Genomic DNA, 15665 nt, shown 5'->3' with positions numbered 1-15665 from the left:
CAGAGACTGCATCTGTTTCACGGGAGATTTTTCTGTCCCTGACTGGGGGTTCTGAATGCCCGTTTGCCGTTGTTGACACAAGTGTGTAAGAGTGTGTGTGTGTGTGTGTGTGTGTGACATGCCCGCTAAGGAGTGACTGATGAGAAGCGGTGGCCAGGTCTGGAGGGTAATCCCCTGTCCGTACCACTGCTCAGGGACTGACGCCAGGCATTTCCACGACGACTATAATGGGCTGCAATCTGTGCACTTTACAGAAACGAGAGGAACACTACAAACTGCTGTATGAGATTGCCCAGGTGAGTGGAGACTCTTTATCGTCTGAAAGTGATCTTGTGTGCTGTGTGGAGTTTCCTAACCCTGCATCTCCGCTGCTGTGTGGCTGTGAGATAAGAGGAGAGGAGAGAGGGGGGGGGGGGGAGGAGGAGAGGGAGAAGGAGGAGAAGGAGAGGAGAAGGATGAGAGGAGTGTATGTATACAGAATGGAGGTGAGGATACAACAGGGAGGGGAAGTGTGTTCCTACCGTGTGTTTACCAGAGCAGCAGCTGTGTTGGCAGTGGATGAGCATGGTTGAATCGCCCACCAGGCTGAGGGAGCAGGTGGATTGGACAGGGATGCTGAAGCACACTCACCTGAGGACAGGACACACCACCTGCCGTGGGGCTCTTGGCTTTTCGATCGAGTCATGGTTCAGAATGTTCTAGCTTGGACACGGTCTCCCGTTTTATTACAGACTGGTGAGATTGATTGTTTAGGGTCAGGGCTGCTTGTTCTGTCCATGTCTTTTGTGGAGGGTGGTTTAGAGGTCCCAGTCAAATAAACGTTGTCTTGTACACGGTGTCTTCAGGTGTTCTCGAGGAATTCGGTGCTGTCTTGAGAGTCATGTTTCTTTCTTAGAGTCCTAGACACAGTGTAGATAAACACCAATGTTATGCCAGTTAAAGTGATTTGTTATCATATAAATGATATGTATCATATGGTGTTAGTATTTTTGTTTTTCATTCATTTATTCATCAGAGCAGACTGAGTCCATCTCAAAAACATCACGATGATGTAACTACCCACCAATATCTGATTACACCCAAATATCTCCAATTAAAGTGCCCGCCAGCTTCTCTTCTCAAATCCTTCCCCACTGTCTCCCCAATTCCCCTACGTTCTTCCCATCTTCCCCCACTCTCTCCTCCATTCTCCCCTACCCTCTCCCCCAGTCTCCCCCTGTCTCCCCCACCAGCTTTAGTCTCATGACAGGCTAATAACTGAGACTCTCAGAATCTCATTGAGCAGAGTAGTGCTCAGCCAGCCTCTAAGAGTGAGCTCTAGCTGGCTTGACTTCACGCCACCGTGATCACAGCCTCATTAGCCATTTTATACAACCATCCTGTGCATTAATTAGACGTGAAATGTCTCTCTTTACCCTTGTGAAGAGAGAAGAGGAGAGGGGGAGGTTAGCTGGATGTGTTAACCGCTGCCTGTGGCTTTCAGCTTGTGAGAGACTGGAGTCACTGTAAGACTCAAAGGACGGCAATTGTCAATGGGTTTGGCTTTTCTGGAACGTTTGAGTGGGTTTCGGAATGTGAAGAGGGAATACACAGGCTTCTCATCTGCTCTATTCAGGCAAGCCTAGTTCAGCTTGTCCAGCCTGTACAGTGCCATGACAGATGTTGAGAATGCCTTTGTATGGCATACTCGGCTCGGTCCCAGTCCTGGGAGAGGAGCATAGCTCTTCTATAGTGCGGCACTCTTAGCTCCAGGTACTGCATGAGGAGAGTGCTGACTCCACGTCTCTACATCCAGCAGAAGGACGCTGTGTCCACCAGGTGTGTCGGTCCCTGTGGAACAACCAGCCTGTGCGCTCGACTGTGGAGCGAAGCCTCCCCTGCTGTATGACAAATAGGCTAGCTCAGCTGAAGCCCTCAGAGATCACCCCAGGGAAGTGCGGCAGCATCAACACCCCGCTATCTGATCACCACTTTCGGGGAGACAGAGGGAGAGAGAGAGAGAGAGAGGGAGACAGAGGGATAGTGTGGTCGAGAGAGAGAGAAAGAGAGAGACTTTGGAAGAGAGAGAGAGAGAGAGAGAGGGAGAGAGAGAGAGAGAGAGAGAGAGAGAGAGAGAGAGAGAGAACATGGTAGAGAGAGGAAGAGAGATGAAGAGTGTGGTAGAGAGAGAAAGAGGAGAGTAAGGTAGATGCAGAGTGTGGTGGAGAGAGGAAGAGTGTGGTATAGAGGGGGAGAGAGTATGGTGGAGAGCGGGATAATGTGGCAGAGAGAGAGATTGTGGTAGAGAGAGAAAGAGAGAGATAGGGTTAGGGTGAGTGTGGGAGAGAGGGAAAGTGTGGTAAAAAGAAAGAGGGAGAGAGTGTGGTGGAGAGAGGGAGAGTGTGGCAGACTGAGAGAGAGATGGAGGGATGCAGGATTAGAAAATCTAGAGTGAGAAAGACGGATTGAAGTGGGAAAGAAAGGCGGAGGGAGAAAGGGAGTGCTTTACCGTTCCTGTCAGTCAGAGGAGTGGGTGAGAGAACAAAAGGGGGGAGAGAGTTTGAGATGGAGAGAAAAAAAGAAATAGGGAGGCAGAGAGATGGGGGGACAGAGAGCGTGATGTGGATAGTGGAGAGGGAGAACAAGAGAAAGCGTGTGAGAGAGAAGGCCCAGATCCAAACAGAGGGAGAGTGAGATACAGCTGCAGTCGAGAGGGAAAGTGAATGTCCTCTGGCCGGCAGAGTGCGCTCTGTGGGTAGGAGGTGTGTCAGTGGGTCTGTTGTCATTGGGGGACTGAGCAGTGGAGTATTACCGCCTCATAATCCTACACGCCTTCTCTCCCTGTTTTTACATATCTCTCTGTCTCTCTCTCTCCTATCTGTCCCTGTCTCTCTCATCTCTCTGTCTTGCTCTATCTCGCACACAGTGACTCTCCTTCTGTTAGTTTTTATTTGTTTTGTTTTCTCTCTCTCTCTCTCTCTCTCTCTCTCTCTCTCTCTCTCTCTCTCTCTCTCTCCCTCTCTCTCCCTCCCTCTCCCTCTCTCTGTATCCATTTCACTTGCGGGGACACATCACATGCTGTCCCCCAGTGTGACTGTACTGAGCATGTGTGTGTGTGTAGATGTAAATGCAGTGTGTTGGTGCCAGGTGTGAGAGGTTGCCCTTGCTGCAGGTTGATTCCTGAAGCAGGAGTCAGTCACGGTGGTTGGTCACCCTCCTACCTCCCTACTCCTCACACCCAGAAACAATTTTGACACCATACCTGTCTGCCTGACCCCGCTAGCTGTGGGGGATTTATGACTTCAGCTTTCACTCTCGCTCTCTGTCTGTACTCTTCACTCCCTCTCTGGAAATATGTTCACCTTTCTCTGCTGGGCGGCCAAGCTATCGCGCCAAGCTGACATTTTTTATTTATTGTATCAGCATTTGCTAACTGTGGGGACGCAGGAATTTTGGCTTGCCCTTTTCATTCTTTCACTTATTTTTTTGACTTTGCGTACCTGTTTTTTACTTGACATACATATACTTTGCATACCTGTTTGCGTTCCTGTTTTTACTTTGCATACCTGCATACCATACTCTGATCTGCTTTTTACTCTTTCTCTGTTTCCTGTTTCTTTTTCTTCTGTCTCGCTTCTTCCACCCCTTCCTTTATGCCATGAATACACTCAATTCTTTAATCTTTCCTCTCATACATGGACTCCATTTTGTATTGTGTTAAGAGTACATTTGTCTCATCCCATACCTCTAACCTTCCCTGAGGGATTTCTGAAGACAATGGAATACTTTTCTTGCTCCATGGCCTCACACAGTAATGCAAATCCCTTTGTGTCCATGGTCTTCCCTTGTGAGTGTCGCACATTGTCTGTGTGCTACTCAAACTCAGCGATGTGTAGCTCTCCAGGGCTAATTAGGACGACCGCAGATGTTGATGAGAGAAGCACTGTAGCTTATCTTAGTGACATGGCTAGATATGGGGCCATTAGCTTAGGTAGTAATCTTCCCCATTGCGATGTATGGACAGTACGATGTATAATGGGGGTCCGATGGCTGAGCGGTTAGGGAGTTGGGTTATTAATCAGAAGGTTGTTGGTTCGATTCCCCGGCCGTGCCAAATGATGTTGGGTCCTTGGGCAAGGCACTTTACCCTACTTGCCTCGGGGAGAATGTCCCTGTACTTACTGTAAATCGCTCTGGATTAAGAGTGTCCCAGTGAACATAACTCCTTTATAACCAAGAGGATAGTCAGCCTAACCTCTGGGTTTGTGAATTGGATTTCCAGACCTTGAGGTGACGCTGATGTGTCACCGCTAGGCTACACCAACAGCTAGATGCTTCTACCATAGGACTAACAACAATAACTTTCTTTTCACCGCTTTGTTTAGTTCACCTCATTCATCTTTGCAGTTCTTTGCTTCATAGGACAGAGTTCCAAGAATAGACAGCGGAGCCCTCCAGGTGGAGAAATGGAATTGGAAGTATCTGTCGAAGTCAATGAGGCTCAACTGGGCCTGTTTACTGACTGATGCATATAAATGAGGGAGGACGTCCACCACACGCCAGCCCACTCAAAGCAATCCCTCAGAAAATCAAAATCAAAGGGTTGTTAATAAAGAACATTGTTAGCCGTGAGGAACCATAGCGTATGAGAGTGTTGTGATGCTGAAATATGACCACTCCATCTGTGGTTCCCGCTCTTAGCAAGCCCGTGCGGAGGTGTCGCTCGGCTGAGAGGAAGTGACAGAGCTGAAATGAGGCAGAGTTGGAATTCATGTGCGCCTGAGGTGAAGGACGATTCCCAGGAGCTCCATCCTGCATCCTGCGCAGGAAGGACCCCAGCATGGTGGAGGGAGAGACGCTTGTTCTTCTCCCTCCCTCGAGTGTTGTCTGTGGGCCGTAGCTGGTCAAATCAAATCAAATTTATTTGTATAGCCCTTTTTACACGCAAGCATGTCACAGAGGGCTTCACATACGCCCATAGAACTGCCCCTCAACCAACCTAAACCCTCAAGGAAGACAAGGAAAAACTCCCAGAAAAACTCCCAACGGGAGAAAAAATTGAAGAAACCTTGGGAGGAGCAATTCAGAGAGGGATCCCCTCCTCCAGAGACGGTTGGTAAGAGAGAGGAGCAGAACACAAGCTAAACATAGTCATACAATGTCAATGGGTTTTGAAACACCAAAAATCCATTGTTCGGCTCTATAGACGTTGGATGGGACCTGGAAACTCGCTGTTGGCCGTCATGGAGACTGGTTTCCGGTTGACGACCTGGTCCAGCGTTGGTAAACCGACGACCAGGCAGGTCCTGACAGCTCAGACCCCCCACACCACAAGGGATGTGGTGGCACCACAGAGCTGTTCTGCTGTTCTGCTGATGGGCAGTCCGCCATTCAGAGTATAGCTCCTGCATCACTCCTGGCTTAGCCTTTCCCGAGCAGGACACATCGGGTCAAGAGGGATGCTGTGAAATGCGAACCCATCCCTTATGATAACGATAAGAAGGCACGTGGCACGACGAAGATGTTGTCTGTGTGTGCATGCGTATGTCTGTTTGTGCATGTGCGCGTATCTATCTGGGCGTGTGCGTAGGTGTGTGTATGTGTGTGCACGCTCTCAGGCATTGTGTGGGATGGTTTTTTATCGGCACCGGCTTTTGAACTCTGCTCCCCTCTCTCCTAACCCCCTCCGTATCTCCCGCTCTATCTCCAGACTGTTAGCTACAAATGTTCTCATCCATCTCCCTGTCCCATTACATTTTTGTGAATGATGTCCCTCAACCGTTGAAATTGATAGGAAAGAACAAAGAAGGGAGGAAAGACAAATGTACTGCTTGATTGATCTCGTGTCCACCCTGGAGAGATTACGCTGAAATATAATCGGATGCCGTCCTCCCCTTTCGCTGGGAATACCTCGCTCCATATTTCTGGCCGTCTCCCTCCCCCATCCCCAGCTCTAGCTCGGCTTCGACCCTGCATGTTTTTATCACAGCGCTGACCGGCCAGGCCTACCATGTTTGATTGCTACACAAATGGGTGTCTGCTGACATCAAGACATCTGCCTCAGGAACTCCAGACATGGGAAATGAGATCAGTGATATGCTGACTAGATCTTCTTCCCACTTTGCCTGTTTGCGTTTGTGAAGCAGCGGGAGTATTTACCTCCTGCCTCCAGTGGCCCCAGCGTCTTCACTGCTCACAGACTGATTCAGACACTGCAGTGGGTTACATAACCCCGGGCTCACACTGAATGTAGAAGCAGGGACTTCATATTCACATATTCACATGATGCAGTCCCAGACCTGTGAACCTGGTAGCTGTTTCCTAGTGAGAGTATAGGGAGCAGCTGTTTATACCTGCGGTTCTGTTGATCACCTGTGTCAGGTGAAATGAGACCGGCGTCATGTAAATGTGGGTGACGCCGTTGGTTAGCCGGAGCGGAAACATTGATGTGGAAGACGGGAGACGAGCGCTGGCAAGTTTACGACCCGATAGGAAGTCAATGGGTTTTTATCAGTCAGTCCACTAAATCTCGTTCGGGAGGAGCAGCGAGGATTTAAGAGGCAGTTGATGAACTGACCTTTTGCTTTTCCGTCTCTTTCTTATCCCAATAAGAGCTATGCTGACCTTTTCAGCCATGTATCAAATCCCTGGACCTCCTCCAAACCCCTACACACACACACACCTCACCCCCTTTGACACGACTGCGAGGACACTCTTCAAAATGAGTTTTATCGCCTCCATCCTCTCTCCTCCACACACATCACTGTCATCCCTTACACATGGGACATGCGGGTTACACCAAACAGCATATACCAGTCACTTTTGTGTCTACGCTTCTTTGGAATGACAAATCTGTTTCTACAACAGTGTATTTTAGCTGTTTATCCCCATTGTGTGGTGGTGGTGGTAGGGGGGGGTGTAACCACACTTATTGATGCCTGCTCCACCAATCCGAGAAAACGTCTGATGGCGGGATGACATAAGTGTGGCGTCATCGAACGAGAGGGACTGAAACGAGAGACTCGTCTTTAAACTCATCACGGCTCGGCGCTTTCGTTCAGATCAAAGCCACTCGACTTCAATCAGAGAGGAAGAGCAACGATGGAAATGAGCCACGTGACTGAGTGTCTCAATACTTAATCCTGTTGAACTGAAGCGTCTGTCTAATGAATTGATCTTGGTGGAAGATGAGTCATAAGTCTTTGCGTGTGTTACAGCTAGAAATGTCATGGCACTGTGGTGCTTGGGTTGGGAACCCTGTCTGGCCCAGTACTTTGTTGCATCCATCTCTTGAGGTAAACATAAATCACAAGATTTGAGAGAGATATTGTTCCTTGTTTTAACACCGATAGGCTCATTATTAATGGTGGAAGGCAGGAACACTTACTGCAGCGACTTCTCATAAATGACATTTTATGCATTTCAAAGAAGCAATCTTCTTCGTTTATACAGCAGCATAAATCTAGCACTCTCAAGCTAATGAAATACATGGTGTGTCTCTGTGTGTATGTGTGTGTGTGTGTGTGTGTGACACTAGTCCCAACAGCTTGGGCATCCCTCTTTGAACATTAGCTAAAAGGAAGAGCCATGGGATCTTCCCAGGAGGGTGTGTGTGTGTGTGTGTGTGTGTGTGTGTGTGTGTGTGTGTGTGTGTGTGTGTGTTAGGACTCTCAGTACATCAGCTGTGTGTAGGCAGACTGAAGGACCCTCATTAACTCATTACCATATTCTCAAGGAGACATCTTCTGCCCCAATTAAAATAGGACTCCACTCGAGGAGACGAGAGAGAGGCACCTTATTGTAGGACTCTACACTGAGAAGGGGCAAGGCCAACAGTACCTCACCACACAATGGCCCAGGTGGGATGCTCAGTTCAGAGAGTTGTGTTAGCGGTTATAGTCACTTTCTGAGGTAGATGGTATGGTCTTAATGGTCCAAAATATGTTAAAACTCTCTTCACCGTGGATTGTACAAGGTGTGCAGTGTTAATGCCATTCAACGGATTCATATCCTGTTAAATGAAAAAAATACTCTTTTAGAGCTAAGACTTGAGTCTGACCTTTTGAATGGGAAGTACAGAGTTCAAACGAAGGGCTGTTGGTGTTTCACACTCATAAGAATGATAATGAAAACAAGCGCTCCCTTTGGTTGCACTCCAAAGGGACAGACATACCTGGGTGTCGCTTTTTGTGTGTGGCTGTTGGAGAGTGAGAGACGAGGTCTCTTCTTTTCATCCTTTCACACCATTCGTGAAATAGGAGAAGACACAGAGGAATACGGAGGACCAATCCTCCGCTTATCTACACCGCACAATGAGCCGGCGTCCGTTTTTCCCCCGCGCCTGGTCTTCAGATATCATCTCCCACCATCTCTGCTGACATTTGGAGAAATGGGACAGTGTCAACCGAGAGCTGCCCATGTGATCCTTCGTCGATAGAGGATGTGACAAAGTAGTGTGCTCTTCCTGAACATTGTTTGTCCCTTCCCTTCCCCCTGCTCTGCCCTGGCCCCTTGGCTAGCAAGGCGTTTTTGCATTATGTTGGTGTGAGGTGGCTGGGCATGTATGTGTGTGTGTGTGTGTGTGCGCGCGTGTGAGTTACTACTTGTGAATGTGTACGAGAGAAGGGAATGTGTCGACACGTGTGCATGCGCCTGTGCGTGTGTCTGAAAGGAGTGTGTGTGTGTGCGCATGTGCTTGCGTCTGTGTGCCCGTGTGTGTGTGCGTCTGTGTGCCTGCGAGTGTGTTTGTCTGGATGAGTGATGCTGAGAAAGGCCAGGAGATCAGGGGGGGGGGGGGGCTGGGAAACACAAAGCCCTGGTGAAGCAGGCTCGCTGGGTGTCACTCCGCAGGTCAGCAGGCTCCCCCTGTGGCTCCTCTGATAAGCCCGCTCTGACAGGAGGTTGATGGGAAGGGTGACACACACTCACACCTCCCTGCTCCACAGCCCACATGGCCAGGCCCCCGGGAGGATACCATAAGAAGCCCCATGAATACAGACCCTGTAGCCACATTAGCATTCGAGCATCCACAGCTACCTCCTCTCCACAGAGCCGTCTAGACATGAGAGCCCATTATGAACCACACCATAGTCGCCACCTTCGTCCGGCAAGTGGTGTGCATTTGAACGTTGCGTAGAGGGACTACTTGTCGTATAGTGTTTGTATATGACTGAGTGTTTCTACTCCGTTCAAGTGAAGGTGAGTCGAGGCAGGGCCATTGTTGGTACTCTTGTCACACTGACACACTGACACACTTCCATAGACATTTGTTTTCTTCAGTCATTTTTCGATGAAACCATCACGATGGCTTTTTGACCCTTCACTATGAGCCGTCACTATGTTTATCAGCAGAGAAAACCCCCTAAATGTTTTTATTTTTACCTGAAAATTAATGACTTTTTCCTAGAATGACCCCAACACTAGAAAAGTGAAACGTTTTGTTCACATTTCCATGAAAGCTGTATACCACTAGGGTACAAAGATTGTCTTGGGGGTCATTTTTGACCCGGCAGTTATAAAACCATTATACACACCACAAAAACAAAAAAAATTGACACACATACGCACACATACCCACACACACATACACTCACACGCATATAATAAGATAATTACATTATTTGTTATTTATCCGTGTGCAGATGCAGTATCTCCCCTCCCTACATGACTCAGGCTCACAGACAAAATAAAAACAATTTCAGACAGACTAAACCGAATTTCTGACTAAATAAAAATGTCTTCAAAGCATTGTTTACTAATGGGAAATGCAGTCAGAGGCTTCAAAAGTCCTGCAAATGACAGTAGCCCCAGTATTCTTTGCTGAAGCCATGACTGCACATTTCATTGCCCAACAGGTTTAGGGTCTCAGCTCTCAGATCTACAGGTTGTAGATCTGATATTTACATGTATTCATTTAGCAGACGCTTTTATCCAAATGTTGTTAGATGTCCAGAAGGAACAAGAGTACAATGATTTAGAAGAAGAGGTATCTGAAGAAGAACATGGGGAATAATACTACCCAGAGCATGAAGCAATAATACACCTGTACTTCTTTAAAGAAAACAGTTATAACAGGTCTGCTGTAATAAAAATGACTAGTTGTCAACTGATTAAATGCAGTCTTTCTGCAATGTGAAGAGGCAAAACCCGCATATTCACAAATGTTGTGATGAAGTACAGGTTGTTTTCTTCATGCAAAAAAGATTAAGAGTTTAAAATTCAAACAAGCTGCTTTATTTTAGGGGTTTGGTGAAGGTGGGTCATTTTTTACCCTTAGGACAAGGGGAGTGTACAGAATGTTAAGACAACACGAGGGTTAAAACTCCAGGCTTTGTCCTGTGCCAGGTCACAGCCAGTTGACCCGTAGCTTACGACTCAGAGTATGGAAAGCTATTTGACTAGAAGAATGTTCTACACATTAATCAGAAATGTAAAGACCGGAGCGTGTTCGAAAAGCCAAAGCCTTCACATTCGTCCAAACGCTTCACACGAGACACCCCAAAGCTTTGAACCAGACACATATTCGAGGCACACTCCCATAAATATTCACCAACATCCTAGTGCTTTCCAATCTATGTTGATCTTCATACGGGGAATAGACCCATTTCACAGCCACATGACTCATTCCTCTCCAGTCTCCTCAAGATCGGAGGTTTTTCTTCTCGATGGGAGAGGCAGGCTCCTTCGGGTACCGTAGAATGGTTCTCATCTCCCCCGCAGTGCTGCAGTAAACCAAGCACCTCCTACACACCAGAGGCTCTTCCTTCCTGTGTCTTTCACATACGTGGACGCACACACACACACACGCACACACGCACACCGCACCCCACCATGCACATACACGCGTACGCCAAGCTCTACATGCGCGCGCCCACACACACACGCACACCGCACACACACACGTACGCCACACATCACACGCCCATACAGGCACACCTCGCACACATACAAATGCACCATGCTGTGGACACACACTCCTGCGCGCACACACCAAGTGGCACACATCGCACGCGCACGTACATCACACACACATCACACAAATACACTACACACACACACGCTACACCCACAGGCCCCCTCTCCCTCACAGTCAGAGTCCAACACTACGACAAACACTCTGATACTGTGCTGAGCATGGGCCCACCTGCTTCACTCGTCTCCTGCTGTGTTCGACTGTATCGCATTGTAAAGCGCTGCGTCCAAAACCGTTTACATCTCGTTATTTAGTAGGATTATATATAATCTATGTGCTAATATGGTATCAGGTCATATTATGTAATCCATTTCATCAGTCCGTTTAATCGTAAATTCTGAGGAAGCCCTGGTCATGTGATAATTACAGTAGACCAGTATGAAATGTGAAATGTTATCCAAGTCTCCCTCTGTGGTCAATCTGTGCTCTGTTTCAAAAACTCTACCCCTTTGTGTGTGTGTGTGCGTGTGTGTGTGTGTGTTTGTGTGTGTGGGGGGCGGTCGTGTGCGTGTGTCATGTGCATGTGTGTTTCGTGCGCGTGTGTGTGTGCCATGCCAAGGGAGCGCTGATTGGGAGTCCATTAGTGTAACCGGAGCGTCTCCCAGCTCGTCATTACCATTCGGATTGTCATCGTCCATGTCAGCTCCTCTACTTGGCCAGCGGTCGCGCAATCCTGAGGGGAGTTTCTGGGAGCCATTGTAGCGCTAGCAGTTTAAGTGCGCTCCACAATGCCACTCTCAGAACACCCATTTGAGCAATGTCCAGTCAGAGTCAAAGTGAAACTGAAAGCCAGGCAGGTGTTTTGAGTAAATATTGAAGCGTTAGCTACTTCCTTCTAAGCGTGAACTGATTGAGTAAGGTGACGTTGACATGGCAAGAGAGACTAACATGATCTCTGCTGTCGGTTAGTTGTTCTGCAGTAGAGAGAGTCACCACAGTAGATTTGCAAACAGCGCTTTGCTCGAAGGCTGCCTGAACAGCCTGGAACAGCCTGAGGGAGACAAACAGACATAATCAATGTGAGAGAGACTGTCTGTCTCTCCATGTCTGTCTCTCCATGTGTGTTTAGACTGTGCGTGCGTGTGATAATCAATAGAAAAATCTGTTTTAGAAAGAGAGATGGGGCTTCCCTCCACCCGGGGCAGGGGATTCTTCATCGGAGCCCTGACAGAACGCTCTAAACGAGAGAATAAGAGAGGAACTAACTCCCTTAAGAGCCTACCATGTGTGCATGCGTCTGTTTTGCCCGTTGGTGTGTATTGACCATTAGTGTGTGTGTGTGTGTTTATACACCACTAGTCCATCCCATCATCCCTATCCAGGTGTCTGCCAGATCCTCCCAGCTCTGGGGAGGGATTTGTACTTTAGGACCAGGAGCCCAAAAATATCCAGTGTGCTCGGCAAAAAAATCAATCATGTTTTCTCTTCTGTGTTTAGAAATGAACTCAGGGAGTTCCTCCCCCTCTCTCTCTATCTCTCTCTCTCTCTCTCTCTCTCTCTCTCTCTCTCTCTCTCTCTCTCTCTCTAGCTCCCTCTCTCTCTCTCTCTCTCTCTCTCTCTCTCTCTCTCTCTCTCTCTCTCTCTCTCTCTCTCTCTCTCTCTCTCTGTCTCTCTCTCCTCAGATAACCTCAGTGTTTGCCTCAGGTGAATGTTTTATAGGTCAACTTATGGCAGGAAAATGGGTAGACCAATACTCAAATCCCCCTTAGCCTCCTAACAGTTGTCTCCCATTGCATGATTGCTGTGCAGCTTAATACTCTATCTCCAGTGTTAGCGTAGCATTCAAACCAAGCTGTTGTGGAGACACCAATTTGATATACTTCATAGTCGCTGCTGTAGGGTAATTATTTGCTGATGGAAAATAATCTGTTTGCATGATTACAAGGTGACGTTTCCTGTGAGTGAATATCACTTGAGGTGCTCATTTGGAAAAACTGAAAGAAAGAATGTTTCTTTGTAAACACTTTTATGCTGCCACAGCGAGCTAGCACAAATGGGTATATTAATGACCATCATTGGACCTGCTGCTGGGTGAACCAGTGCGCTCCTTTTACATGAAATGACTGTGGACATTGTTTCTTGGCCCTTTTGACCGAGGGTCTAAGAAACAACTGTAGATTGGGGCTGCATACAGTGCTGAATGTAGGCCTACTAACCTTGTCCTATCTACATAATCACAGGAGATGGGCTAAGCTAGAGTAACCGATGTTAGGCTGTTAGTATCTACAGGATAACTGGGGAGTTAATGTTGTAGGCCAGATAGCTGCGGTTGCTATTAAATTCAGAAAAAAGCGTTACCCTTTCAAACCACTAGGGGGCACAAGGTTGAACTCCATCAAGTCATGGAAAACATGAAAAATCAGGTTCTATGACCTTTCGTGTTGAGACATTTTTCTTATTTACATAGAAACATTTGTAAAAGTGTTTGACTGCCGATGTGAGCGAATTGTATCAGCTTCAGCTGAGCTCCTAACAGGTTGCCCAACTGCTGTTCGGGAGCAATTTGCTCTTGTCAAATCACTCCAACATGCCAAATTCCTTGGCTGTTTAAAGACAGATTTATTTTCTATTCACAATATGGTTAATATTTTTATTTGGTCATACTAATTGTCTGCCTTCTCCTGTTTTCCAAACCATAGAATTATCTGGAAAATCACAGTAGAACAGACGCTTTGCTCCCAAGCAATTGTGCTCATCTAATTATAACCCCCCCCCCCACACACACACACACACACACACAAGCACGCACACACACTGACTCACTGCCTCCCTCTGCTTTCCAATAGCAGAGAGCCATTTGGTCTCATTCTAGTGTTACATTGGCTCCACATGGAACAGTGGGTCTATGCCAAGCACCGGCGTGGTATAAACGAACCTAATTGTTCTACCCTCAACAACATATACACACACACTCAAACACAAGTACATGCATGCACTCACACTTACACACACACATGCACTTTGCTAAAGTTTTTGCTGATCCAGCATATATATATATCACCCCCCTATTCTTCTGGTGAGACCTCATGAGTGGGGTGAAGCAGCAAAGAGGCCACTGGTGGGTGTGATGGCTGAGATCGGGACAGACACTACCTGGTAATGAGGGCAGATTTTGTCTGGTGCCCCGGCAAGCCCCGGCCACAATTTAGCATCTGCTATTGGAGGCCAGAGAACCGAGAGACATTGAGTGTGTGCGTTGGAGAGGTACAGAGAGAGAGAGAGAGAGAGAGAGAGAGAGAAAGAGAGAGAGAGTGAGAGAGAGAGAGAGAGAGAGAGAGAGAGAGAGAGAGAGAGAGAGAGAGAGAGAGAGAGAGAGAATAGAGACAGCGCGTATGTGAAAGAGAGAAAATAGAGAGATTGTGTAATAGGTGTGTAAAAAGATAGTCGGTGTGATAAGACAGTGTGATAGAGAGAGAGAGAGAGTCAGACAGAAAGAGACAGACAGACAGACAGACAGAGACAGACATACAGAGCCAGACAGAGACAGACATACAGAGACAGACAGACATTGAGTCTCATCCCTAGAGAGAGAGAGAGAGAGAGAGAGAGAAAGAGAGAGAGAGAGAGAGAGAGAGACAGAGAGAGACAGAGAGAGACAGAGAGAGACAGAGAGAGACAGACAGACAGACACAGAGACAGAGACAGAGAGACAGAGAGACAGACAGACATTGAGTCTCATCCCTACCCATCGTCCTCCAGTATCCACATGTCCAGGCCTTGTGCCCAGGCTCCATTACCCCCACCCCTTGCACCCGAGGCGGGGTAGGCGAGCAGCTGCCACCCTGATCTGGCCAGAGGCCCCCCTCCTATCCACAGCTAGCAGTGACCTCTTTCTCCCTCTACAGCAAACTGGTTGACAGACCTGACCCTCGTGTCCGACCCTCTGTTTGCCTTATTAGGATATATGGCCTCAATGTGGGTTCTGAGTGGACGCTTAACTGCCTGCCCATGATTGGTTGATGGCTGATTAAAGATTAATGTTGGCTGATCAATTGTAGGAGGGCCAACTTCCTAGACAACAGGGATCTGGCACCATGATTGGAGCTTATGTACACACCTACGCAAATACACACACACACACACACACACACATACAGGCATCATCCATTCCGTAAAGACAGGGCTGTAAATCTGCCTGAGAATTAGCCTGTGTGTGGAGACTGATTGGTACTCAGCAGTTTCTCCCAGGATGGAGAGCAGACGAGGGGACCCTGTCGTGAGCCGTCCTTCATTACGGCCATTAGTCTCAGGAACCCAGGCCTGATGGGGGTGGCAACACTGAACCCAGCCAGCACAAACACATGTGGTTGGGTGACCTCCCTAAGGGTCCCTATAGCAATGCCTAACAGCGTGGCCTTCCTGCAGGCACAAGAAACTTGCACCCACAGAAACAGATACGAATGCGTGCAGCCCGCACACTCACAAACGGTAACCCCTGACAGTGTCTTCCTCGTTAGAGTAAATATCTTTCTGAAGGGATGCCAAATGAACATATCTGTAAAGTGCCACCTCGAAGTCTTTGTGTTCATCAACAAATTGTTGCTCGGGAACTTTTGAGAAGCGCCAGAATTATTCATCAGTTAGTTTGTGTCCCGCTTTAGATCTCTTTATTCGTACTTGTGCGAGCCCTTCAAACACCAGTACCAGGTGTTCGCAATCAAGATGGCATTGTTTGCCTGTGGTTGTGTGCCTTCAGAATAAGCAGATGTGCTTC

At 47.8% G+C, this 15665-nt stretch overlaps 1 protein-coding gene across 1 annotated transcript in view; it reads left to right on the top strand.

Moving 5' to 3' along the window:
* Window positions 1-215: 215 nt before the first annotated feature.
* Window positions 216-15665, top strand: part of LOC146258440 (PDZ domain-containing RING finger protein 4-like) — a 40826-nt gene continuing 25376 nt past the window's right edge. Inside the window, exon 1 of the mRNA XM_084672239.1 lies at window positions 216-296. Within this exon, the coding sequence (XP_084528365.1) occupies window positions 228-296 (69 nt within the window). The 5' untranslated portion in view covers window positions 216-227. The remainder of the gene's footprint in view (window positions 297-15665) is intronic.

This window comes from Hypomesus nipponensis, chromosome 14 (assembly GCF_054491055.1).
Source record: "Hypomesus nipponensis isolate SF chromosome 14, ASM5449105v1, whole genome shotgun sequence".
NCBI lineage: Eukaryota > Metazoa > Chordata > Actinopteri > Osmeriformes > Osmeridae > Hypomesus > Hypomesus nipponensis.
Note: the sequence above shows the minus strand (reverse complement) of the source record. Positions and strands in the feature narration are given on the sequence as shown.